This window comes from Columba livia, chromosome 2 (assembly GCF_036013475.1).
Source record: "Columba livia isolate bColLiv1 breed racing homer chromosome 2, bColLiv1.pat.W.v2, whole genome shotgun sequence".
In the NCBI taxonomy this organism is placed as follows: domain Eukaryota; kingdom Metazoa; phylum Chordata; class Aves; order Columbiformes; family Columbidae; genus Columba; species Columba livia.
The window spans coordinates 146,666,193-146,692,155 of NC_088603.1; the positions used below are offsets into that span (position 1 = coordinate 146,666,193).

General features: G+C 39.5%; 1 protein-coding gene across 10 annotated transcripts in view; it reads right to left on the reverse strand.

Moving 5' to 3' along the window:
* TRPS1 (transcriptional repressor GATA binding 1) overlaps positions 1-25,963 on the reverse strand; it is a 216,290-nt gene that overhangs the window by 138,369 nt on the left and 51,958 nt on the right. For 8 of the 10 annotated variants that reach the window (XM_065054287.1, XM_065054291.1, XM_065054290.1 and 5 more), the window contains 2 exons: positions 21,656-22,776; positions 13,211-13,814 (listed from right to left, as the gene is read on the reverse strand). In XM_065054287.1, coding sequence (XP_064910359.1) covers positions 13,211-13,814; positions 21,656-22,776 — 1,725 coding nt within the window. The remainder of the gene's footprint in view (positions 1-13,210; positions 13,815-21,655; positions 22,777-25,963) is intronic. The other 2 variants (XM_065054292.1, XM_021294257.2) reach the window with 1 other exon arrangement.

Sequence of the window (25,963 nt, forward strand, 5' to 3'; positions counted from 1 at the left end):
GAGAATGTATTTTATCACCTATGAAAGCAACACATTTATTGAGAAGTTAGCGCATTTTGTACTTGATATGTCACTTTTAAACAGAGAGAGGCTGTTGATGCCCCATCCCTGGAGACATCCACGGCCAGGCTGGATGGGACTCTGAGCAACCTGATCTGGTTGAAGATGTCCCTGCTCATTGCAGGGGGTTGGACTGGATGAGCTTTGAAGGCCCTTTCCAACCCAAACTATTCTATGATTCTATTCTATGAGTCTAAACTCTAAGCACTTCATGAAACAAGACAAATATGAAAGAAGCATTAACTAAACTAACAAACGCCTAAACTTCCAGTATGAATTATATTATTTCCACAGATAACCAGGGCTCACATGCTGAAATAAGTCTATGGAGTTTCAGGAGGCAAATCTTCACCTCTTCCCCCTGCAGCTCACCAAAGGCAAGGACCCAGGATGTGCAACCTGGTAGGGGGTCTCCCAGCCCCACGGCCCGTCCCACCCCCAGGCTGGCCCCACAGCTGGGAGGCTGCACAGGCCCCTTGCCCCGCCAGGTCTGGCTTCCCCATGGCTGAGCCTCAGCAAGGACCTGAGGGACAAACGCTGTACCTGCACAAACCATCAGGGCTGATGAGAGAAGACTCTGACAGGGAAAAACTTAGAAAGCTCACGTATCAATTTTCCCCTAAGCAGAAAAGTTTTTGGCAGGTTTGTCTGTTTGTTTTTGGGTTGGGAATGAATTGTTTTTCCTGGCCTGTAGCCTATCTTTGAGGAGGAAAAGGGAAATTTTGACTAAAAGTATATATAATTTTTAATTAAATCAGTTAGTAACACCATCCCTGGAGGTGTTTAACAGACACGTAGGTGAGGTGGTTTAGTGACGGTGTTAGGTTAACGGTTAGATTTGATGTACTTAAGGGTCTCTTCCATCCAAAATGGTTCTATTATTCTATGATTTAAAATTTTTCACTTTTCTGAGTAAAAGCATATGCTTATTCCTGTTTCATACAATAAAAACTGCACTTACCAATTTATTTTTTCAAATTTAAAGAGGGTTATATTCTAACTACATTACTTATAGGCTCAAATGATTATGAATATTTTGTAAACAAAATAAAATCATAATTATCAGACTGGAAGCAGATTCAGGTCAATGCAATGCAACACTTTACATAAAAATCAATATAAATGTCAATACAAGCAACTACTAAAGGCACCATATGACATTCCAGTGGGGGAAAAAAATTTCTTCGATTTCTACTTAGACGCCTTGCTTCCTTTATCAGCAGATGGCAAGCAAAATACTACTTCAATCCATATGTCTGTATCTGATAGACAGTGTTTTACAAGTCTGAAATTAGTTTGAAACATTTTGATGTTGGCCAGACTACAGAGGAAAACAGGATAACTTCGTCTATTAATGAAAAGTTGGTTTTGTCATAACAAATACTTCCACAAGCTACTACCCATCCAGCCTCATTCAGTCACTAATGTACCCAAAGACATAATCTGTGTTTAACAGACTAACAATTTGTAATTTCATCCATTCTGTTCTTCTGCTGTGCTCCAACTTGTCTCCTTCCACTAGCTGAGGTTTACTTAATGGTGCTGATGAAAGCAAGCAAGGCCAGGAGAACATTTTTGGTAGGAAGGATATCAGATCGTTAGGGCCATTTATGTGCTTGCTACTAGAGATTCGAGAGAGAACTTGTCAGAGCAAAGCCCATGTAGACCAGTACCCTGGCTCCAATCGTGGCAAAGTGGAGATGCCAAGAAGAAGATTTAGACTATTTTGCTTAATCTCTCCCCACCAGGAAAGGCTAGACAGTTCTTATAACAGAATGAATGTGTTTGGATTTTTTTCTTTCAAAAGAAAGCTCCAAATTTGGAGAATTTAAATCTCTATAGAAAACTGTGAGTTCCACAAAAGATTGATGGGGGAGAGAGACAAACAAAGCTAAACAAGACAAGAAAAGAGATGTTACAGTGAAGTTTCCTTGCAACTTGGCAAAGCAAAGAGGGAAGCAGATCTATACAGATAAAACCAGCTGACAGCGGGGGTCTGGAGGCATCCACAGCCCCGCAGAGCACCAGGCACACCCTGCAGCTCTCGAGGCACTTGGGAGCCCTTTGGTGTGAACAGCTGGATGGAGATCCTGTTAATTTCTTAGTGCTTACAAAATTTAACTTCTTTGACAAGGACCTACAGAACCAGCACAGAAAAAATATATTCTCAAATCAATGTTTTTAAAAACGTTCCTTCCTCACAACAGCGATGTACCTGGGGGACTGGTGTTCAAAATGGCTTATGCTTCACTTCTTAAGGAGGATATCACTAAGAAAGCCTTCAAACACCTTAAGCAAAAATTAAGGTTTCACCCCAGGCTGTCTTTTTGCTCTGTGAAGTGACACATTTCAGAAAAATTCCAGCCTAGAGGTCCACACCAATCACTGAAATTGAATGAAACACCCCTCCCGAGATACATGCAGTTGGTCACAAGGTCTGACAAAAACTGAGTCTTATGTGAGGAGTCCTTTAGCTGAAGATCACACCAAGGAAGCCCAGACTAAGGGACCAGATTTAACAGACATCAGCTATGCTCTTAGAATTTGTAAAAGTCCCTACATCAAACCCGCTCTGACAGCTGTTATGGATAACCATGGCAAAGACCTCTACCCTTCTACTGCTTAGCTGGCTATTAAAAGGCAGAGGCAAATTGATTAAGTGATGATTAAGTTTATAGTCTTAAAGGCATGAAAAGATCCATTTAAAAATCAACCCATATTTAAAACTTCTGCTAAGGAGAACATAATTCTCTGTAATGGAGAAATCAGTAAAGTTGTAACATACTCTTTGCTTTGAAAAGGATTAATATTAGCCCTACAAACCATTTGGCTAAATAACCACATGAATTTGTTGTTCAGTGAAAAAGTCTTTCCATTTTTTAACTTAAAAATAAACCTCATTTTCAAAATTTAATTCTAATTTCTAAAAGTAATTTAGAATTAGCAAATAAACCAGTAAAATAAACGTACACACACAAACATATTTAGGTGTCAAGGTGTCTACAAACTTTGAAGCCTATGAGATTCTAATCATGTTTTCCAGTAACTCTCCACTCCTCAAACACTGCATAAATTAGAGTTCATAAGAATTTTAAACAAAATGAAATATTTAAGTTTCTAGCATATCTCAGTCAAATATAAATGACTTTCAGTAATATATTAACAGGTACTGTGCTACTGTCAATGGAGAACTTTACAGATGTTTGTCTTTTTTATCAGCTGCAGGGAGGAATGCCACAATGATCACCACAGCTGAGTCCATTAACTGTATTGTGGAGAAAATGCTTTTCTCAAGAAACAGGCTGAGTAAGCTTATTCTGCACAACACAAAATTTTAAACAGATCTGGAATACATCCACTTTGAGTTGGGAGAAGAGCTGCCATGAGAAGTTGAAGAAATATGGAGCATCACACAAAATTTTCTACTCTAACTAAAAAGCATAAATTCATGAACATTAAAGAAGTTACTATCAGGAAAAAAACCCTCATAAATATGTAAAGATATTATTCTCCATATGTCTTATAAAGGGGATAATAGCGGTATATTAAGTTTTGCTTTGATTTGAAATCTTCCACCTTGCCGTGTCTGCCTTACAGCCTTTTAGGCAAGTACAGACTAGAGCAGCAAGAGCTTTGAAGTGCCCAACTTCCAGTGAAGTTTCTAACATTTACCTAATAAGTCTGAAGAGGTCTGTGTGTGATTTACTGTAATTTCAGATCAAGTTCAGAAATTCAGCCTAACACAAAAGATACAGTTTATTCATGAAAGAACGGGCGATTCACTTGAGCACAGTATCACTGCAGAGGCATGAGGGGAGAGCAGCATGGAAACACTCTGGCACCACGACCAAGTCAAACTAAAATACTGGGTATAAAAATGATGGTACTCAGAACTTTAAGAGAAACAAGACAAGAGTTTTGGATAGACAAGTTTTTTTGTTTTCATTTTTGTTTTTTTTCCCTGCAACCAGTAAATATAGCTTAAGTGTTTCACAGCCAATTTTTATAATTGCAACGAAGCAGCTGTGATCAAACTCTATTTGTAGCATCATAATAAATTTGCCCCCCACCTACTAAAATTAGTTCTAAGCATCCAAAATTCCCATTTGCACATCTGACTGAACAAAACAGGCATTGATCCATGCCAAAAACTGGAGGAAATAGACCTAAAATATGCCATTTTCTCACCAGAAATTGTAGGCTCCCAGAATAACATGTGAATTAAAACTCATTCCAAGCTTGTTTGTATTGCTCCTCATTCCCATTCATAACAAATTCCTTGACAAATGTTCTGATACTTTATCTTTTTTTCCTCACTTTTTTAAAATTTAAACACAATTTTCAAATCAGAGATGGTCTTGCAAGGAGAAACAGCCGACAGTACAACCCATCTGAAAATGGAGAGGGTGGTATTTTACTCTCAGCAAGTGCTGGAGGCAACTCACATGATTAAAGGCTGCAATGTAAGCCATCGTCAAAAGTCTTCTTCCCATAAGTGAAAATGTGCAGTTTGCCACTATACACATCGGAGTCCCATAAACCAAAATGAGGTCAAAATCTAACAAGAAATGCAAATGACATGCTCCAAAAAATTCCTGCTCTCTCCCTTTTCCCCCACACCACCTCCACCCAGGCTGAAGGAAAAACCAGAAATTTTAACAAAGTTAAAATGAAAATTATAATCTGCTTTGTGAATTTTTCTCTTTCACTGGTATTCTTGCAAAAAGTTACATCATCATACCCAGAGAAGTCAACCCGGAATATTGACTCAGGATGCCTATGGATCAGGCTCTTCTTGCTGTGACCATAGCGCTGCACAATCCAGAGTCTAACACATCTCTCCACTTTCACCTTTTGAGACAGGAAATTGCCCTTATTCCCATTTCACAGACAGTGTTGGGAGCCTAAGGCCAAGAACAGCCGAGAAATCATACAGATTTAACCATCTAACTGGGACAAATATGATTCACCAACCTGAGATTTGCAGATCTCAGGCAGCACAGGGATACACAAACTCAGCAAAGCTGCCTGCAAAGTGCTGCGTAGCCTGGGCTGCCACCAACACCATTTGTTTCAGAAACTCAATACTGTGCACAGGGCACAAAGAGAAAATGTCTTTATTCTTTCTCCTGTCTATCCTGTCTGAATTCTAAATATGCAACATGGAACACATATATTTATAGATCTATATTACACACACATATTATTATATCACTACAGCAAAGATTTTCTAAAAGATACATAACGCTACTTAGGAAAATTGCTTAGAAAAACATCAACAGAACCATTTAGCCATTAGAAAGCTTCATTTTAAAAACAGATCTTGGTACAAGAAGTGAATGAATTATATTAGGTAGGAAATTGTTCACTAAATCAATTGTGCTACATTAGAGATCTTAAAATTGAGACTACTTCCAAGGGGGCCATATGCATATTCTGAAGAGTGCTAAGGTAACCAAAGACACCGCAGAAAAGCTTTTGCATATCTCGCATATATACCCCTAGATACCTCCATGGAAAAACCACAAAACATGCATTTGTGTTCTTTATTCATAAATCTGTTTTTAAATCTTTATCATTTTGATTTGTTCAGATGTGGATAGCATCTGGATTCCTTAAAATCAATTAAAATTACAATGTTCCCTTCTTGGTCCAATAAATTAAACATTTATTTATCGTCTATCGTAATATCCCTTCTCTAAAAGAGTATATTTATTGTGTCTTTTAGTTACCAAATATATGTAGAGGGTTGTCCGAAATTCAACACAGAAAGCAACTCTGCACTTCCAGATGTTTGAGGCATCTTCACATAGATTTTCACTGTTCAGCACCACAGTACTTTAGACAAAAATAGAATTATGTACAATCGTTGCCTGCATTCATCTATGAAATTTAATTTTCCATTGAAAATCTACAAGTTAGCAGCAAGTTCTGCCTTCGGACATGAATGTGTTTCCTATTGGATCCAGTTTGGCAAAGATTACCCTTAGTTTCTAAATAGAATCGAAGCTTCCATTTTAGTTCAGGTATATTATCTAATGCTAAGTATTACCAGCAATAAAGAATAATAATAGGACTGTATAATGGTTATAGTTGTATTTAACTTTTCAAAAGTTTGGAGAAAATCAGCTAATTATTGAAGTTGGTCGACGTGTGAGAAGTTGTGTTTACTTACTTCCCAGTTTAAACAAGGCTTCCCATTGACAGTTCTCAGAATTGTTTAGACTGGAGGGAGCTGCTACCGCTGCGCTCTTTGCAGTGCCCACAGCTGTGCTCACCCCCCGACACCGCTGACACCCAGCTGCGGCCGCTGCGAGCACAAGTTTTAATAAAGTAAAAATTCAGGAATGTATTTAAAGACAATTAAAACAACAACAACAACAACAACAACAAAAAAACAACAACAAAACAAAAAACAACAGCTGCTTACCAGGATTGGTCGTACCTAAAGGAATATCTCCTCATTCAGTGTGTCCGGTTTGGAGCAGGGGCTGTGAGTAAGGGCTGCAGGACTGGGCTTGTTTTCAGTGTGGACGCAGGTAGCTCGGTGGTACCCAGGGGCTGAGCAGGGGAAGCCATCTCTGAGCCTCAGCCGGGGCAAGGGAGGCTCCAGCTCACACCAGCCCATACCAAGGGCTCCTGTTCAGGCTGGGGGACACTGCTGGGGTCCCCTCTGTGCCCAGACCCCCCAACCCACCCAGAGCAGTGAGGGCTGCCAGGGAGAGCTGTGCCCAGGCCCTGAGGACGCTCCCACCCTCACACGGAGCTCCACAAGCGCCGTTCCCCGAGGCAGCAATGGCGCGGAGCGACTGATCACGCACCCAGGTGACATTCCCCCAGCAAGGCCAAGCCCTGGTGCAGGTGTGCAGCACTCAGGTGACAACAATGCGCTGTCCCTGCTCACGCCCACCAACGCCAGAACACCAAATACTGTACCGGAGAGAGAAGAAGAAAGGTACTCATACCCAAACTAGTTAAGGATAATACAAAATTGAGTTAATTGCACTGATTGTCGATCTGTTTTGGCCACTCAGTTCAATACAAGAAAGCGCTCTTTTGTTCTCATCTTCATTACCATCACTCCCCTCCAACGATGCAGCTTGTTTTAAATCAAGAATTATCTCAGTTCTTTCTCCTTGAATCATTGTTATCGATCATAGCAACTTCAATAAACCCAGTTGCTTACGCACTGGCCTGGGGGCCTGTACCAATCTCCCCAGCTCTTTGTTGCACATTCTGATTCACCTTCTCATCAAGGATTTTGACGTAGCTGCTGCCCTTTCACATTATTACCGCGCCCCACCCAAATAATGATTTTATCATTTAATTCTCTCCTAAACCGCATTTCGTAAAAGGGAGAGGAAAAAAAAAGAAAGAATAAATAAAAAATATGCACTGACGGGTGGGTAAACATGCACGAGGTGGGGTTGTCTCTCCACATGACAGACACACCCCACACAAAAACCAGAAACATGCCTTTAATTGGGCAGGTTAACATTTTTCTAAAAGTTACTTTCTAGTCCTATCTGATCACTCAGTCAGGATGAGTAATGCAAAACATTCAATTTCTTGTGGGTTTGGTTCCAGTAGTTACTAAAAGCAGCCAAGTACATGTTTGTTTCTAGACTACTTGAAACCTTCAGAAAGTTATTTTAGCTTCTTTTGCGAGACCTTCACCATCACAGAGATTTTACCCACCTTGGTTTTGTGCAGGAAACCCGATGCTTCAAAACCCTTTCTCTTCAAGTCCTATCTTTATTTTCTTATTTTCCTTGTTGCAATTTTCCAGGATGTAGTTATATTTAAAAAAATAGCCCGCTGCCTCCCCAGGCAGAGACTTGTGGAAACAGGTGCTTCTAAAAAAAATGAAAGACTCTGGCAGCTCTGTGACCTGACAGAGCTATGTGCATTAGTAAGACACAGTGCCTGCTGAGTTCCCTTCAGCTAATTAGAGGCCCGTATGGCAATGAATGGCCTTGACTATAAATACTTCCTGAAAGATCTCTAACAGAGTCAGAGGAAATGGGAATAAAATGAGATGCAGCTCCAGAGAAACTATTTCAGATGTTTCTTCTTTAAAAGGGCTGCTTTTTCTTTCCCAAAGTGGCTGAGGAATGAGATGCAGCATCTAAGACCTTCACCAACTTAAATAAGATGTATGAAACAGTTATATGCATTCCATTTAATTCTGTAGATACACCATCAAGATGCTGCTATCAAAAGGTGGTTGGAAGTGGGACACAATGCCAAAGTGCACAAAAGCTTCCATCCATTTGCCTGTAGTGACCACTGAAAAAATCGCATTTAAACCAAGAGCCCACTCTGTGTGCTCTGAAGCTTCCAATGCCGTTCCTTGTGCTCCTGCTAAAAGCAGCAGCAATACTTCTACCAGCATCAGAGAGGCAGGTTTTACCTCAAAGGTATGTTATCCTTCCAGCCAAAGACTGGATGTTTGGAGAAGTCTTTCGGAAATGACAAAGGCCAGTTCAGCATTTCCACTGCTTTGCAGCTATTTGGCACCTAACCCTGTGGATAACAGTAGTCAGTACTTTATAACAGGGAAAATAATGTTTCACCACTAGGGATGGTGTCTGATATTTACTAGACTGATATTAATTTGATTATATGTAAATTTACTGATACATGCATACCTATTGCTTATTTTAAAATTAGGTCTGTCAATCAGCAACAGAGAATGAGAAACAGGGAGAGGGAAAATCACGTTTTTGATTTCCTGCCTCCCCAAATTTGAAGCCATATAACCAGCTCTAGACAGAAGACTATCTGAAATAGCAGAAGTGTAACTATCACAGACAAAAAGAAAATAACTCTTGTTAAAATAAATGGAAACTTTCTTGAAACACCGTGATTTCCTGTAGTGTGAAAACAGTGTGATCATTAGGGTGCAAAATAATCTGTCTGATAAAAGAGCTGAGTTTATCCTTTGCTCCATATAAGAAGCTCATAACTTCAGTTAGATATTTAACATTACAGCCTGTGGTCTGCCTTTGATAAAAATCACCAGTACTTTTGCAATAATTTGACAGTTTGTCTCCCTCTGACAGTACACAAATCTCCCCACTACATGAATGATGATTAATACGCAGGTATCTCCCTGCTGCTTTCAGGTATAAGTGGCACCATGAGACACACTGATCTGTGCTGCTCTGCATCAGCTCGACGACGCTGCAAGGCCCCCGTGTTTACCAACACCTTATGGTGGGCGAACTGGGGCTGTGTTTAGGTCTGAAGGCTCAGGCTGCAATTCCCGATTTTGTGGAAAACTTTGTTCTGCAGTGTCTACACACAGTAAAACAGGACACTTCATTTAAAATCAGTTTAGCAAAAAGTTCCTGCTGTCCAAGATCTGCGTTTTCAAAGCATTAAACAATCTGCCTGGCCTGGAGTCTGCTGGCTGCCAATGTGCTACCCAAAAAAAGGAACATTTTTGCATCTCAATAGACCTTCCAGTATCAACAAATCTTTAAACTATAAAATCAGCTACTCTAAGGAAGAGCAGAAATAATGTCTACATTGTACCACGCTGAGGTACATTTTTTGTAATTCCCACTTGCAAAACATACCGATTTGCTGTAAGTACAGCTGCTGGAAACATTGTAATAAGAAAAATAAATTAAAGCCACTCACAGAAGTGTACCAAGCCCCTGAGAAAGATTGTGTTACATACACACAGCTTGGAAGCGCTCTCGGGGAGAAAGGTGCGTCCACTGCATACGTGTGTTCACACACATGCCGAGTTCAAGCTATTGCCACCGCACCAACCCCAGCTCCCGAAAGGTCACAAGCCATTCGGTCTTTTAGCTGCGAAAAAGGAAAGAAATCCAACCCTAATGACTCCCATGAATAATCTACTGTAGCACAGAGACTGGGGAGGGAACATGTCCATCGTGTATGGAAGGAATGCAAGAAAGCGGCGTATCAACGGCTCACACAACGTGCAAAGCTGAAAACCACTCCAAGCAACTACCAAAAGTTTACAATTATCCTGCAGACATTAGGGAATTCTGTGGGCGATTGCAGAGTTTCACCCCTTCCCCAGTTGATCTGCGTCATCTTTGATATTTTATTAAAATGCTAATCGCTCCCAAACTCAGTATCTAGAAAACCCACTTGCAATATTAACCTGTATCTATATGAAAAAATGTGAAAAACATTATCTCCCCTTTCCCTTCCCCCAGTCACGAGAGAACTCAAAAATGAAAAGCACATGCTATTACTGCTACTGTTGAATCATTACAAATCATTTGTAATAAGCAGAACCACTTTATAAATACTGAATAGCCAGTACAACAAAAGGGAGGTGTTAGATTTTTTTTCAGTCCATTTCTCACAGTGTTTATTCACTGAGTAATCCCAAATTTTTGGCTTCCTCTATGTCAGTCTTTGGGGAAAAAAAAAATGAAGGTGTCCACAGTGATTTTATTATAGGTTTTGTTTCCTAGTCACCAGTCGTCCTGGGATACAGTATTTTGCATAAGCATCCATTATATGATACCAGAAGTATGTATTGATTTAACGCTTTCCTTTTAGAAAGGCCCAACTTTTAGCACAACATTTGCTATTTCTACTAGCCATTTCACATTAGAAAAATAAATTTATCCAAAAGTGGATAATCATGGGAGATTTGCTTAACAATATAGAACATTTTTTTTATTTCAGAGGATTACAGAAATGAGCTTTTTCCAGAGTGGAAGGGAGTTGGGTTTCAATGATCTTTTTCAGAGACCCAGGGGCATACGCAATATCCACATTATTGGAAGAATTAATACCACTCACAGAGTCACACTCCTTCATCTTCCACCATCTTGTATCCTTCAGATCACCCCTTACCTTCAAGAAGTTTGAATTATTACTATTTTCCTCTATCCATCAATAGTGATGAAATATATATGATCAGGGGCTCCGTTCAGCAGATGTAGAAAGTTAACCTCCTTCCCTTTTTTTTTTTAAGTTTTTCAAACTGACAAAGGCAACTTCCCAATTTTCAAAGAAGAAAAGTGAAAATTAAAATACTATAGCTAAGGAAAAGACCCAGAAAAGTCCTTGGCACAACTGAGTTCAAACAGCAAGGTAGCTAAAAGTGTACACAAAAGTAAGTCCTCTTGGAGTGGTGGTGGTATGGTTTCTCTGTTCAGCATAGACCTAATCCACTAATAAATCCTTTTACAAACTTTATAAAAGAGAAATTGGGTTATACACAACTTTTTAAAATGCAAGAAACTAATTTATATGGTCTGATAACATAAAAAATGAGACTTTTTTTTCCAGAAAACCGTAAGAATTACAGGCACTTTGTGTTTCAGAACATCCAGAAGTGTTAAAAATATTTCTAAAGTGATAAAAATACTGATTGGACAAAAAAATGCTTCTGTATGAAGACTTTAAAAAAACTGTCCAAAATTTATTTTAAAGATGAGCACAAGAAGCAGCCAGTGTAGTTTCCCTTTCTTCATTCACCAATGGCTAAGACTGACACTGTAATTGTCTTATCTTACCACTTATTAAGATTATAGGCTCCAGTGACCAACCACACTTATGCCTCTGTAGAGCTGGTTCTGCATACTATTAAGTCCCTTTGAAAATTTTTGTTTAGTTGGCTTTTTTAATTCTTTAGGACTAAAACAACAAATGAAAAATATTTGTATTCTGATAACACACAATATAAATAGCTCCTTTGGCCAATATGTCTCTGCACTGCTAAGAACCACTACAAAAATCTAAGTGGGATGTAACTAGCATCATATGTTTAGCATGAATTCCACTGCCTGTTGGATATAATTTATATATTTTTATATATATTTCCAAAGGGAGAAGAGAAATACAACCCTGCCATTCACAATGAGCACACACCCAGGTTCGCAACAGGGAACCTGTCATACTGTGACTGCTTCTCATACACTTAAAATCTGACATCAGAAACTATTTCTGACCTGTAAGGCACAAAAGACTCTTGTCCCCCTAAACTCCATGCAGACTTTAAGCAACAGACACATTATTTTATAATTAGAGTAACTACAATATTTTTAAGACCACTGACTTCATTTAAAAAGAGCTTGTAAGACTTAGTTACACATGCAGAGAGAGATATACCTATGTATAATCTTAGCAGACCATGGAGTAAAACATTTATCTTGCCTTTTGTCTTCTTCTGACACGTTGTTCACTCTTACAGTAATGGATGGTATGGTTATAAATGTTCTTATAAAAGACAATAAAGAAAAATAGCTGATCATCATTTCCATTCTAGTAAGGTTTGTCTGTGTGCTGACTGCTCTTGTAGGAAGTTTCTAGAAGTTCAAGTAGGAAGCTGCCCCTAAAAACATACGGTGATGACTCCAGGAGAAAGATACTTATTTGTCGCCCTGTGCAGCTCCTCAGAATTTGAGAGGTTTCCTAAACTCAGATTTCCCTACAGCGGAAAAAGCATACCTTGATGGAATGGGAAGTTCCTTATATATACAGGCCCTTTTGTGTAAAATACAGACAGAATAGGAATTATTTGGTGTGACAAACACCCTCCTTTTCTTGTCACCCACACTCCTTCCATTTTTTTTCTTTTCTTTTGCTTCCAAGACAAGTGTCAAAATTGATATATAATTGCATTGTTTTGGTTTTTCTTTTTTTTTTTTTTTTAAAAAGAGGTTACTTTTTATTAATATTTAACTCAGGTTTCATATTCATATTTAATAATGTGAAATCTTGCTTAAGTGTGAACTGTCACACCACCACAAAATTTAAGAGGCGATTAGTCGTTTTAGTGTAACAGATGTGCAGCCTTCTGGGGTTCTAAACCTCCCTCTTCAAATGCATCATCAACCTGCACAATTAGCAGGAATTATTAAACAAAATTTAATCAGAGTTAAATAGCAAAAGCAGAAGCACTTGCTTACTAATACTACATCAATATATACACTCTTTTATGCAAACACTTTAGAACATTCACCTGCCAGTTTACGTCTGCAAGTTGGAGGCTTTCACTCTTTCCTTGATTATTTTTTTTTCCCCGTGCATGAAAAAAAAGAACCCAGCCACATTACTCTGGAACTGAAGAAATCATTTGCACGCCTAATTAAACGTAACATATATGTAATCATAAAGAGCAAGAGGGAAAAAAAAGAGAGCTTCCTACCCGTAGTAAGGACTGGGACTCGTCCTTGGCCTTGCTGTCCCCGGACGCAGGGTAGGGCTGGGGGAGCTGCCCGCCTTTCTCCGCCGCTCCAGCCTGCACGCCCTGCAGGAAGCCCTTGCTCTCCACCGCCAAGCCGTACATGGGCCGCGCGAGATGGGCAGCTTCTACGTTCGGACTATCCCTTAAAGGCTTTGGCTGCTCTTGGCCAACGGACGCCGGGGTCAATAAGCCCAGACTGGTCTGTGTGTATGACGGGCTCCCCCTCAAAATGTCCGTTCCCCTCCAGGTCACGTTGCGAAGATCATCGCTGGGACTGTCAGTCCAACCTTTCTCCTTGAGCACTTCTTTCTCTTCTATCTTTTCCCTCTTCACTATGCTGTCAGATATGGGCTCCCCCATTTTGGGGTCTGGATTAATCAGACTGTAGACCTTGAGGTCAATTTTTGGCTCCTCCTTGATAGACGAAACACTGTGACTGTCCTCCCCATTAGCTGTAGTGACGTCCATCTCCTGACAGTGCACAGTGTTGAAGTGCTCTAGTAGTGACTGAGTGTCAACAGCCGTGAAGCTGCACTGACGACATTTGTAGCAGTTGTGTACTCTCCTGGAAGAAAACGAGAATTGTATTAACACAAGAGCCTCCTCTCGGCCTTCTCTCTCGCAGTGGTTCTGCCTACCAAGATGAAGAAAATAAATGGAACGTACAGTACTATTTCCTCTAAATAAAGCAAGCAGGTTTACTTTGGTGTCTTATACAATATGGGAAAAATTCTGCTTGTTTTTTCCCCCCATGCCTCGTAATGGCCTCCTATTGCTCATTCACACTCCACTGCTTTATTCTAAACTTCATATAATTTCACTGGGATTCTGCAGTTTTTTCCTCTTCAGTTTGCTGCAATACACTTTCCGCTTCCTACTGTAGTAGAAACATCAAAGTAACACATTTTTTCCAACAAAATCAAATAGTTAGAAAAGGATTGTTTTCTTTTTATTAAAAAACCACTTGTATAACATAAATCTATGCTAGAAAGTTCAAATGCTTAAAAAATTTATTTTCTTTCCACCAATTTAACGTACTTTTGGTTGACAAAGATGATTTTGAATGGAGCTCTGGCTAACTTACAGGTAAGAATACACCAAAGGACAGAAGGCTGTGCACAACACACAGTACTTACTTGTTCTCTGTGGACATTTTAACACAACTTTAAAAGATTCTGCTCTATAGAAAAAAAGCTGGCTGTGTCACTACAAGCTGTTTTCCTATCAAGTACAGAAATGCTTGTGTACGAGCTGTGGAGCACTGCAGAATAATGCGCCTTCCTGTTTTTGTTCTAAAAGCCTATATAAAGTACTGTATTACTAAATTATGTAAAGCATATGTTGGTACATGAGAACAACATGTTACCCATTTACTGTATCTATCATAGGAACAGAACACTCTTTATGAGCTCTATAACGCCATTATGAATAATTGTTTATAGCACAGGAGAGGTCCGAGCCCTCCCATCAGGCTCCGGCTGCGCCCGGCGTCGTACCAACGCAGAGTAAAACACCGTCCCTGCCTTCCACCAAAATGTACATAAATCTGCAACAGCTTCTCCCTACAGACACACTCACACATCCACACCCCAGGCATTCGGAGTCACAACAGCGTCTTCAGCCAAGCTAAAAAATGAGCCTTTTGCTATCCACACAGGACAAAACTTGCATGAGAAATCTGTTACTGCCCTGACAACTCCAATTGTTAGAATTCTTTTGAGGCCAAATCCTAGTCTCAGTGAAGTCGATGGCAAAACTCCCATTGACTCCAGTAAGAGCGGGATTTGGCTCTTGGTGCATCTGTAGGACTGGAAAGATACACAAAATGTCCCTTATAGAGTATGATAGTTTTAGAAGGGACTATTTGCCAAACTTTTTAAACCTCCTTGTCTTCCTTCTTTCCTTTTGTTGGAAAAACAAACCATATGTTATTTACATTGTCTGATTTTCTCGCAGTTGTGTCAGTGCACAGACATGAGTACACGTTCAGATTCAAGCTTTTTAGCCCTTGTGCAATATCAGTTTTCTTTTTGTCATTTTCTGTATTTATATTCATTTTAAGGGACTAGATGGGCTCGTTCAGTTATGCAAAAAATAGAGTCAGCTATTCTTCACATTGCCTTATGGCAACAAAATCTACTTGTGGGAGAGAAAGCTGTGGGTTAAAATCCTGTTCTGGCTCTGTTCCTTTTTCTTCATTCTACAATTGTGTTTTATTAAAATCAGCTTGTCTCTCGATGCGACACTAATATATTCTCTCTTGAAACTTAATTCTTTTCTAAACTGATCTTAATTCTCTTCTGAACCAAGAAAAAAAAAAGAAAATGAAAAAAAGAGAGAGTGAGAGAGTGCTATCTGATCAAAACCATTTTATAAATACAAAAAGCCAAGTTATAAAGAGGGTCAGCCCTGTAAAGGTGGGATACCTTCAGGGAAGTCCAAGTTAGACAGGGGCTAGTTATCTTAAACGCCAAGTTAAACAAGACACCATTTGGGGCTAATGGCTCAACCGCATACACTCCCCATGTGAAAGTTTATCAATCCTTTGGGAGGCTACTTAGCCCTAAGTGTCTCTTGTTTAACTTGGCTATTTCAATAGCTAACCCCCTTTCCTAACTTGGCTCTCATCTACAAATATCACACCTCCAAACAGCTGATCTTTTTCTGCCTAACTTGTCTTTTATTTTTTTCCCCCCACTTCCACGCTGGCCAAACGTTTTTGATCAGGAGCAGGATACACCACAGGAGTGGTACTACACTTCTAAAGCCACAAATAAATGCTGAATATTAGACACAGTTGTAACTACACGGCTGAGGCCCAGCTACAATCACCTTCATTCCATTAAAGGTTTGCTCATTTAAATTATTTGTAATTTATTCAAAGAGAGTCATACAAACATTCCTCTGTTTCTCTGTGAAACTGTGACAGGCACTGTGATGTGGAAAAGACAAGGACGGATCTAGGTAGTAGTCACCCAACAGCCTTTTTTTCAGGACTTGTAATTTTCTAGTATGCATGAAAAAGTAATCTCTGTCATCGACATTATAAATCTTCAAGCTTTGCATGGGTTTGTCCTGTATACTATTCTATCCCCAAGCTTCGAAAAGTGAGTTGAAGTTTGGAACTGTCCAATATAATACACAGTCTCAAATAATAAAATAATAACTATCATCAGCTATTAGAGAACTTCTGAAAGCTAGAAACTTATTCTTTCCCAGAACACGGCATACAAAGAAAATGTTTTTATCTCTGACTGTTTTCACCCCGCCCTGATAGCGATCAAGGAAACAAGTTGGCAATGTTTGATTTCTTTTTGTGTTAGAATTTAAACCTACTCCATGTTTCTAAAGTCCCAAGTTACACCTAGATTTGTGCACAAAGCTCCTCGAAGCTAAGCAACAAAATGTTAAAAGTTTCAATTTGCAAAGTACACAATAAGCACTCCCGTGCACCTTAAAGTTGCACTTTACAGCTAAACCGTGGTAACATCACCTGAAACTCTGAACCCATCAGGTATATTGGCATTCAGCTGATCAAAGGAGAGATGTTTGAGGAAAATCTCAGTAGGGCAGACAGTGATGAAAATGAAGAAGGAAATGGCACTCTCCCTTCTGTGATCTTTCTCATACACCACGCAAGCAAGCTGACAACAGGTTCAAGCCATAAACTGGCATTATCTTCAAAAATGGCACTAGGATGGCAATGTCACCCCATCCATTAATGTTACTTAGCATCATTATTTTCACTACAAAATAAATCAAAGACCTCATCATTCACGGACATTTAAACATTTATGGCCCAATCCCAAGATTAAACCTCAAGGAATTCAGGCCAAACCTTTGCTGCACTGTTACATTATGACAACTTAATAAAATCCTGTAATTCTTTATTTGTACCAAAATGGACCTGAATTGGGCACTATAAGATATAAAAATTTTCCCTTGCAAAAGCTTGAAGTTGGAGAGATTAGATATGCGCTTTTTTGATGGATTTAATATTCTTTACTTGAGCTTTCTAACAGGCTGTGATACCCTTGACACTAGCCAGTTGTTAATTAAGTCTCGCTGACATACTTCTAACTAGTCTGAAGTATTACAAAACACTATTCTCTACAAAACAAGTATTTTTTTTTTAAATTACCTGAAGACATTCCTGTGCTTTAGGGCATAGAAAATATTCTGGGTGAAGGTACAGCTGTCGTATCACTTCAATTTTTTGCATGTTTTGAATTACATAATGTATATAAGACTTACTAGTATTTCTCATGAAGAAACAGGCTTATGAGAAAGTTTACTTTGGGGATGGGTGCCACACTCAGGCTTGCGGGGAGCAGAAAATATTCAGAAGGAAATAGAGTAAGCAAAGCGAGCAAGAAAACTCAGCAGAGGGACAGAAAGGGGAGGAGAATGGGCAGAGCGGAGCGCAAGGCTGAGATGAAAGGAGAGCAAAAGCCACTGGCAAGAGCAAACAAGTTCAGAGCAGTGAAGTAAGGTGTCAGGAAGATGGAAAAGGTCCTCACAGCTGCTGCTATTGTTCAACAAGTGAAGTCTCCTGCTCTGCTGAAAAACTGGGAGCTGTGGGCCTCAATTTACACTTTTGGCCTCGGTTGTCCTCTCTGGGGAGTGTCCCAAAGGCTCCACATTTCCATAATCTGCAGGCCTAAGACCCTGCTCCAGCTTCTGCTGCCCAGAGTGAGAACAGAGGCAGAACCAACACCCCCAGCCCTGACGAGCAAGACCTGAGCAGCCCTTTGCCTTTTACCCCTCTGCCCCATTTACCTTCAAGACGTGGGGAATTTCATTTAATTTGAAATTAATCTCAAAAGAGAACCCTACATAAGTGCGGTACTTCATGTTTTCAAAATAATTTCTGTTTATTACAAAAATTGTTCTACCTCATTGCCATCTTATTTTTCATTTGTGAATCTTTCTAGTTTCTTTTTATATTTTGCGGTTGTTTATTGAATAACACACAGTCATTACCCCACCTTTTTTAGAAGTTTAGAGCATTTTTCAGCATGGCATTTTTAATTCTACTAGCACTGATCAAATGCTTTCTGTCCAAGTCTTTTTTGACAATTAAGGATTTACATGAAAAATGTTTGCAGAAATGACCAAATGTCCTGTTTTCCCACAGCAACATTAAAAAAAAATAAAAACAAAAAACACTTCTGCAAGAAGCCTCTTCAATTTTTAACAACAACCAAAAAAAAAAATTTAAAAATTAATTATTTGGAGGAAGCAGGAAAATAATCTCCAGACTGAGTGATCTGAGACGCAAAATTTCCCCAAATATTCAGTATGATTTTTATCTAAATTACAAGAGTTGGCACCTTTTAGCTCATCAGAATACCAGACAGTTTTGAGGAAAAACTAAGCTTTGCAATGAGCACCAAGAGTACCTGACTCCTCAAAGGTATAAAGGAAAATGAGTAGTAATAGAATTAGTAGAAAATGGAGGCCAGTAAACCTTCTGGGCATTTATTTGAGTAAGCAATTTTACTGAGGTTTAAATACAAGTAAACTCAAGTGCAATGTGATTCATTAAGTTCAAACTTAACAGCCCTCAAATAATCATATGAAGAAATGCAGAATGAGCATTAAGTATATGTTTCTGTAGACAGAAAACTTGGGAAGAACCACTTTTGCAAATTCTAATGTTGTTGCAAATACATGGTTGCAAAGGAGGAATATTGGGACACAGGAGCCATAGTGAAATTGCAGATGTAGAGCCAAAAGGAAACAAAACAAAAAAGAAAATAAATTAAGCATGCTGTTCACGTGTGTGGCTCAATGTGAAAATAATCAAAAACGCACACAAAAAATACATGAACCAAAACATGCACGTATCATCTAAAGCCAGCTCTGATACTCACAGATTACCAAGGGCAAACTTTAAATATGTGAATGGCAGAACAGTTTCTGCCACCACGTTATTTCTGCCACCACATTAATGCTTAGTAATGTTTGCCATTAGAATCCATTCAACTCATTATATAAATGGACAGGTTTTAGACATATGTGGATTTTAAATACATCAGAAATACATAACGTGTGGTGTAACAGCTTTATTGAGATAAACTCTGGTGAAGCCATGGGGAGAGACAGCTGGGATGTGAGCTGCTCCACATCAGCATGGTCCTGTGCGTCACGTAACTCCCTAACACTACTATTTTATAGAAGTTCCACTTTTTAAAATTTGAGCTATTCCGTATCTTTAGTTCATAAAATACAAAAAGGGAAATAAATACATACCTGATACATGCAAAACTTCTGTTTTAAAAAGGCCTGATAACAATAGTAAAAATAAAAGCTACAATGCCCCAGAAGGCTCTTTTTCCATTTGTTTTAGTTTGATAGTGAAAACTATGAAAACTAGGTTATGTATAGAAAAGCAATAGAATCTGCTGATGTTGGCCACCGTGGAGAACCTACCACAAATTGAACTAACTTCTGTGATTTCAAAGAAGATGCACAGGGGGGAAAACCAGCAGCAGTACGTGTAGAAAAGAAACAGAAAGAGGGGAGGGCAGAAGAAAAGGAAAGAAGCTGGCAGTTACAGAGATGTTGCATTTCGCTTTAATTACACAACATCCTCAGAGTACTCAATAATGTCATAGACTGAGGGCTTAACAAAATATATTGTTCCAGTGTCTTAAATAGAATAGCCTAATTTTAGACAAACAAGTTGAGATTTGAACGCTTAAGTGCATCTCTTGATTTTCCAAAGTGCAGTTCCCTGTGACAACTGCCAGAGCCGCAGGGTGCTGAGCCCTCCAAAGGAGAAGCTACTGCTACCCCGTCTCAGACTTAGCACTTAATTTTGTAAGTCACGGCTTCTCCTTTCCTTGGGAAAAAAGGATTTTAACTAGGCGTGCTTGTTAAAACTTAAATTACCAGCTGCAGCAAAATAAAAGTGTTTTTTTCAGTCCAGGAGCCATTTCAATCTTCCAGTTATTTAACCACTAAAAAAAGATCGTGCCATGCCCCAGCGGCGGACAAAGTGCTGCCTATGGAGTTCTACAGCATGGCTCAAAGCTGCTGTAATAATGCTTGGAACTTAGATACCACTTTTCATCTTCAAAGCAGTTTACAAACATTAACTAATTAATCCGCACAACATCCCTCAGGCCCACTTGGATCAAAAATGGGGCACTGCATGCTGGGACCTGAACCCTCCGTGGGCTCTAGCTCCAAATTAAAGATGAGCAATATGCTCCTTCTTTTTTTTTTTTTCCTTTTTTTTTTTAAATAGGCTCCTGATACATTGCCAATGCAGCCCTCTGTTGGGCAACATTTGGATGCCCCCAGCTTTAATCTCTATTAAAGTATCATGCCCCAGTCTGCCTTTGTTAATTTTGGATGTCTTGGAATCTATTAAATGTGGCACAGTTTCTTGAGCTTTTAACAAAGCTTTAGCTTTGAAAACGCATCTTCTTTTGTCTTCATTCTAGCTGGCTTCCATGCAAAGATCTTTTAGATGAGATAGATACTGAGTTTTCCGTTGTTGTTGACGCATTAGCCTTAACTATTAACATATTCAGCATGATTTTCTAATATTTAACATCGCTTTTGCAGCGGCACATAGCTGTTGCTCTTCACGAAGCCTAAGAGCCAGCTCCTCCTCTGATGTAAACCGGACTGCCAGTTTACAACAGCGCAGGAACTGACCCAAGAAGTTTAGCAGGGAGTTGGCTGCCGCTATGACATTGTGTCAGACTGAGTCAGGAGACTGGCTACATCCACCTCCAAATAGGAACATTAGCATTTAAAATAAATAGAACGACACTGTAAACCAGCAACATGAAAATAAGCATCTGCAAAAGGATCTTGGGGGATGACATCAACAGACAAAAGAGTGTCTGCTCCCAGTGTGAAACCAACACCGAAACAGCAGTGGAATGCTCTTAAACTAATTATTGCATTGCTGGACTTGGGAATGGAAAATACTACAAAAAGGTAGTACATTGAAGCACTGTTACGGAGCATGAAAGGATTCATAGTCTGTCTTGGAAAGTAAAGCCATTCGTGTTCCCCTACTGAATGAAGATGCCAGCTTTCTGGTAAAAAGCCTAAACTAAAATAGTACCTAAAAGATTCTGGGTGGAAAATAGTTGACCGAACCTCAAATATGCTGGAACTTCAGCATCTGCATGCAAATCCAAATCTCTCTCTTCTTTGCACAGGTTTGAATGTATAATTAAATCCACCGACTTAGCTGGTGGTTTTCCAAAACAAAGTGGATGTTGGATTAGACCCTGGCTGTAAAGATTTATATCTATACGCATTCATATTTTGATTTCCAGTTTCCTCAAATGTTTGGGGAATGGTGACATTTAATTAAGGAACTAAGGGAGGGCTGTTTGTTTGGGTTCCTACCATTAATCATCTGAAACTTCATCGTACCTGTAGTGTCGGGAAATCTCTTCTTCCACCTGGGTGGTAAAGTCACATTTGGTACATGAGTGTTCTTTGTTCTCCTTGAGTGTCAGCGGCCCCTCTGCCCCTGGCAGGGCATTTGTTTCTGGTTTGACATCAGACGCTTGGGCTTCATGTGCATTCTCATAGTGGAGCAGGAGAACGTCCACGTCTGGAGTGGAGAATGAGCACTGATGGCACTGGTGTTTGACTCTAGAGCTTCCTGTCACCCCTGGAGACAGGTGCAAAAGCAAGAGAGCACAGTGGGAACAATTACTTTTTCTGCAAGCAAATGGATAAGTAATTTCTCCAAGGTGCTTTTCTGGGCTGCAGAGGCCTCGGGGACAGAACTGACAGTGCTTAATGGTACATTTATGAATGTTGTGTAGCTGCTGATAGTGACGGAGAAGTGGGCCCACCACTATTACATCTGGGCCATGGCTCTTTGAGTACCTAAAGTCACAGAACTGACAGTTGTAGCTTGTCACCATGCTGTCCTCTGCTCCTTTGCTAGTCAAGTCTTTCTTTTTTGCACCCTTTTCTGTCTTTGTCACTAACTCCCCATCTGTATTTTTCACCAGATCATTCTGGTTAATGACAGATCCCCTAGAAAGCTTATCATTCAGATCTGGGTGAAGGCTTCCTGCCTGGCTTCCCCCATGCTGTTTGCTGTAATGTTCTAATAGTTTCAACGAGCTGGACGATTCACAGCTGAAACTGCAAAATTTACACCAGTAGTAACTGGTTGTATCGGTACCATTTTGCCTAGAGGAATCTATTGGCTTGATGGGCACCGAATATCCAACTGGTGTATCATCTCCTGCTTTTACAGTGATTCTGTCTTGCCACTTCCCCAAGTCTCCAGAATCACACGGTCGAAGAGTAGGACTGGATTTATTGGAGTTTTTCTCTGAAGTTTTACCAGAATCAGAGGAGGGAAGGGCTGCTTTCATTTTGTTTGGGTGAGTCTGTAAGAAGTGTTGCTCTAGTTCAGTGGAGGAGTTGCCCATGTAGGTGAAATTGCAGAATTTGCAGCGAAAGTACTTGGTGTTGCCTTGGCAATCTGGAGTTTTCCGCCCAATTCCAATAAAGGTTCCACCTAAAGTAACCTGTGAATAAAAAACAAGGTCATTTTAGCTCCACTGTAGATTTATTTAAATAGCAAGGAAGGAACAAAAAAAAAAAGAGCAATTAATTCATAAGCTTCTTCATTCACCACCTTTTCCATTTATACTAATGTAGTAAAAGATATCATACACAGACCCTCATGTATTCAGCATCTGGTGCTGAAGATTTTGAAATGTTTCACATAGCTATATATAAATTCCATATAAATATGTTTATTTGGGGAAACAGAGGCACATATACACAACAGGATCAGGTTCTTTAACCGGGTTCTCTGACAGGATGATTCCTTCCTTCACTAAATCACGTCATTGATATAAGGTCCAATAATCAGTTCTCACATCCCTCAACCTTTTGACAGGAGACTTCGCTGGGAGTCTATACTAGGCAGGGAACAAAAAAATGAGCCCTAAGTCTTTATATTTCAGTACAGTTAAATGTTTTAATCATAGCCATGCCAGTCCAAGAAAATCGCTTTCCAAATATGAGCAAAAAAAAAGTAAATTAAATTTGAAATAATGAATTCAGTTTGCTGGGTCAGAGTGTGACCAATTCTTATAAAGACCATTCCTACAGGAGTATCCAGTATCCACCAGGACGCCTTGTAACACAGCCGTAGTGGCTGATGTCTGAAAAGAGAGGCGGTTTTCTCAAGATTACTCAATGCAGACATTCTCCAAGGAAATCTTCTGTTCCTCTCATACACAGAGCTCAATTTAATGCAAACAAGGATGGAAAAACTACAGTAGAAAAATGGCATGTGGCAAAGAAACCTACCACACCCAAGTCCATGACATCAATAATTAACAAAAAAAAAAAAAAAAAGGTAGGTCTGCTGAACTGTTCTCATGATCTCTGAGCAAAATGGTCTGCAGGAAGGAAACAAGGCTTCCAGGCCTTATGTGATTAAACCCCGTGTTCTCACAGCAGGCAGGCCGGCCCTTCCCAGGAGTGCACCACACCTGCCATGACATCAGGGCCAGATTTGCTGCTCCTGTACGACTGGTTTGAAGGCCAAAGACTCTCCTGACAAAAAAATGTGTCACCATCGCTCTACTTCTTTTTCCTGAACAGTAGACAGTGTAAAGCATCCAGAAGGTAATTCCTCTTTACACCTGAAATCCACAGATATCTACTCCTTTGCCATCAGCCAGTCTACATCACTACATCAAGGACATTGGTGGACACTTCCTTGTGCCACATTCTCAATTTTTACAGCCAAGAGGTGTCTTACAGGGAATATAAAATTTCCATACAGGGTTTGACTTCCGTTCTCCCGACCAGCAAGTATATTACTACATTTCTGCAGGATTCTGTTGTAATGCATTAGGCAACTGCTGTAATTATTTTTCTTGTCCTTCTCAACAGCTGTGCCACAGAGAAAGCATGTGATCACTGCTCATTCGGTATCACACCATACGGAAAGACTCAGACATACAGAGAGCATGAAATGTAAACATTTTTAAATGCATATAAATGCCTTTTAGCCATTTAGCTCATACAATGAGCTGCTCTCCTTTGTATACCATCAGAACGGAACATGTATAGTGAGTCAATGAGTTGCTAAACCATGATATAATGAGCTGCTGCTATTCTGTCTCCAACTCTTTTTTTTTTTTTTTAAAAAAAAGCACAATTCCCATGTGCTGGTTAAAACCTTTTCTTAAATAAACTGAAAATTGCTTTCTATTTGTTTAGGAAACATATCTTATTAGGCAATGGTGAGTTGGGCAGCCCAATAGCTGGGACTTAACTGTGATAACTTTTTCACTTAAACTGGGGCTCTAAGTTCTGGTATCAGGTTATGAATTTAGTTTTGAAGAGGTTCTTTGGAAGAGGGATGTTTTAACACCTCTTCAGTACTGCAGAGGATATCTTGTTTTATTCATTTTTATGGTGAGCAAGAACTGGAGACAAAGCCATGCTGAGCCTGATCCACTGACAACAGTGGGGTTTGGGCTGGCTCCACAGGATTTGGCACTGCAGGTCTCCATCCACTGCTTTATTTCAGTGTTCAAATTCTCAGTGGTGTTGAAAGACAACTTAAAGAAAGCACTGATGGAATTATGGTGAACAGAAAATAACAGCAGTTCATTGCACAATTATATAAGTTGCAAGGTGATCTGGTTTTGCTCATTCAATTAGATACTTATGTTTTTCCTACGCATGCATAGAAAAATTGGCCAAAATGCTTTACCTTAAGTAGCTGTAATGGGCAAATACATCCACTACTGTCAGCTACCCATTCACAGAGTCTACAGATAACAAACCTGTTTTGTAGATGCTCTGTAGACACCAGTTAGAAATTGTGAGTGACAATAATCCCAGCTGCTATTCATTGCCAATTACTTTTATTTCTGAACACTGGAAAAACACATTATTCATACTAGCATTTTATACAACGGACTGTAAATGATATTTCTGTAACTTGCGCTAATCCTGCTTAGTGGCCTACACAGCAAATTTGTGTCCCATGCTAATACATCCTTCTCCACATCACAAGAGGATAAAATAGAACTAAGTATTCTCATACTATTTGTGCTAACCTGTTGCAATGTGGGGGGAAGACAAACATGATCTTTACAGCACTGGAATGTAATTGATTACCAATTATTTGGCTGACATTTCCTTGACTACTCTGCCACAATTCAAAATAATGCATCCTATTAGGAGAGCATGTACGTGAAAGGTAACACAAGGCCATCTTAATGTTATTACACTCAAAAGCCATTTTTCATGCATAACAAAACCCACTGAAAAGACTCCTTGGGTGTCATCAGGTAAAGAGAACTGAAGAAACTGGCTTCCATGCAAAGAAGTTGGGAGAAGCGCTTGAAGTGATGGTATAAACTGAAGCTGTTTCAGCTTTCAGCCAGCCAAATTTGGATAAAGCCTATACAATTGCAGAACTGTTTGGGTTTATACACTCTGCTCAAGTCTTGGCTTGGTTTTCAGATTTCTCAGTTACTTTTCATATCTCTATTTACAGGCACTAAAATCCTTTACTGCGTATGTAATTGTCCTTAACCTCCTGCTTTCTGGGGAAAGGGAAGGGGCGGGGGGGAAGTAATAAAAATAAAAAATTATATATATATATATATATACACACATTCTAGAAATCAATATTCACATTTCCATGTGGTATCAGAAGTGATACCTTCTAGTATTTGT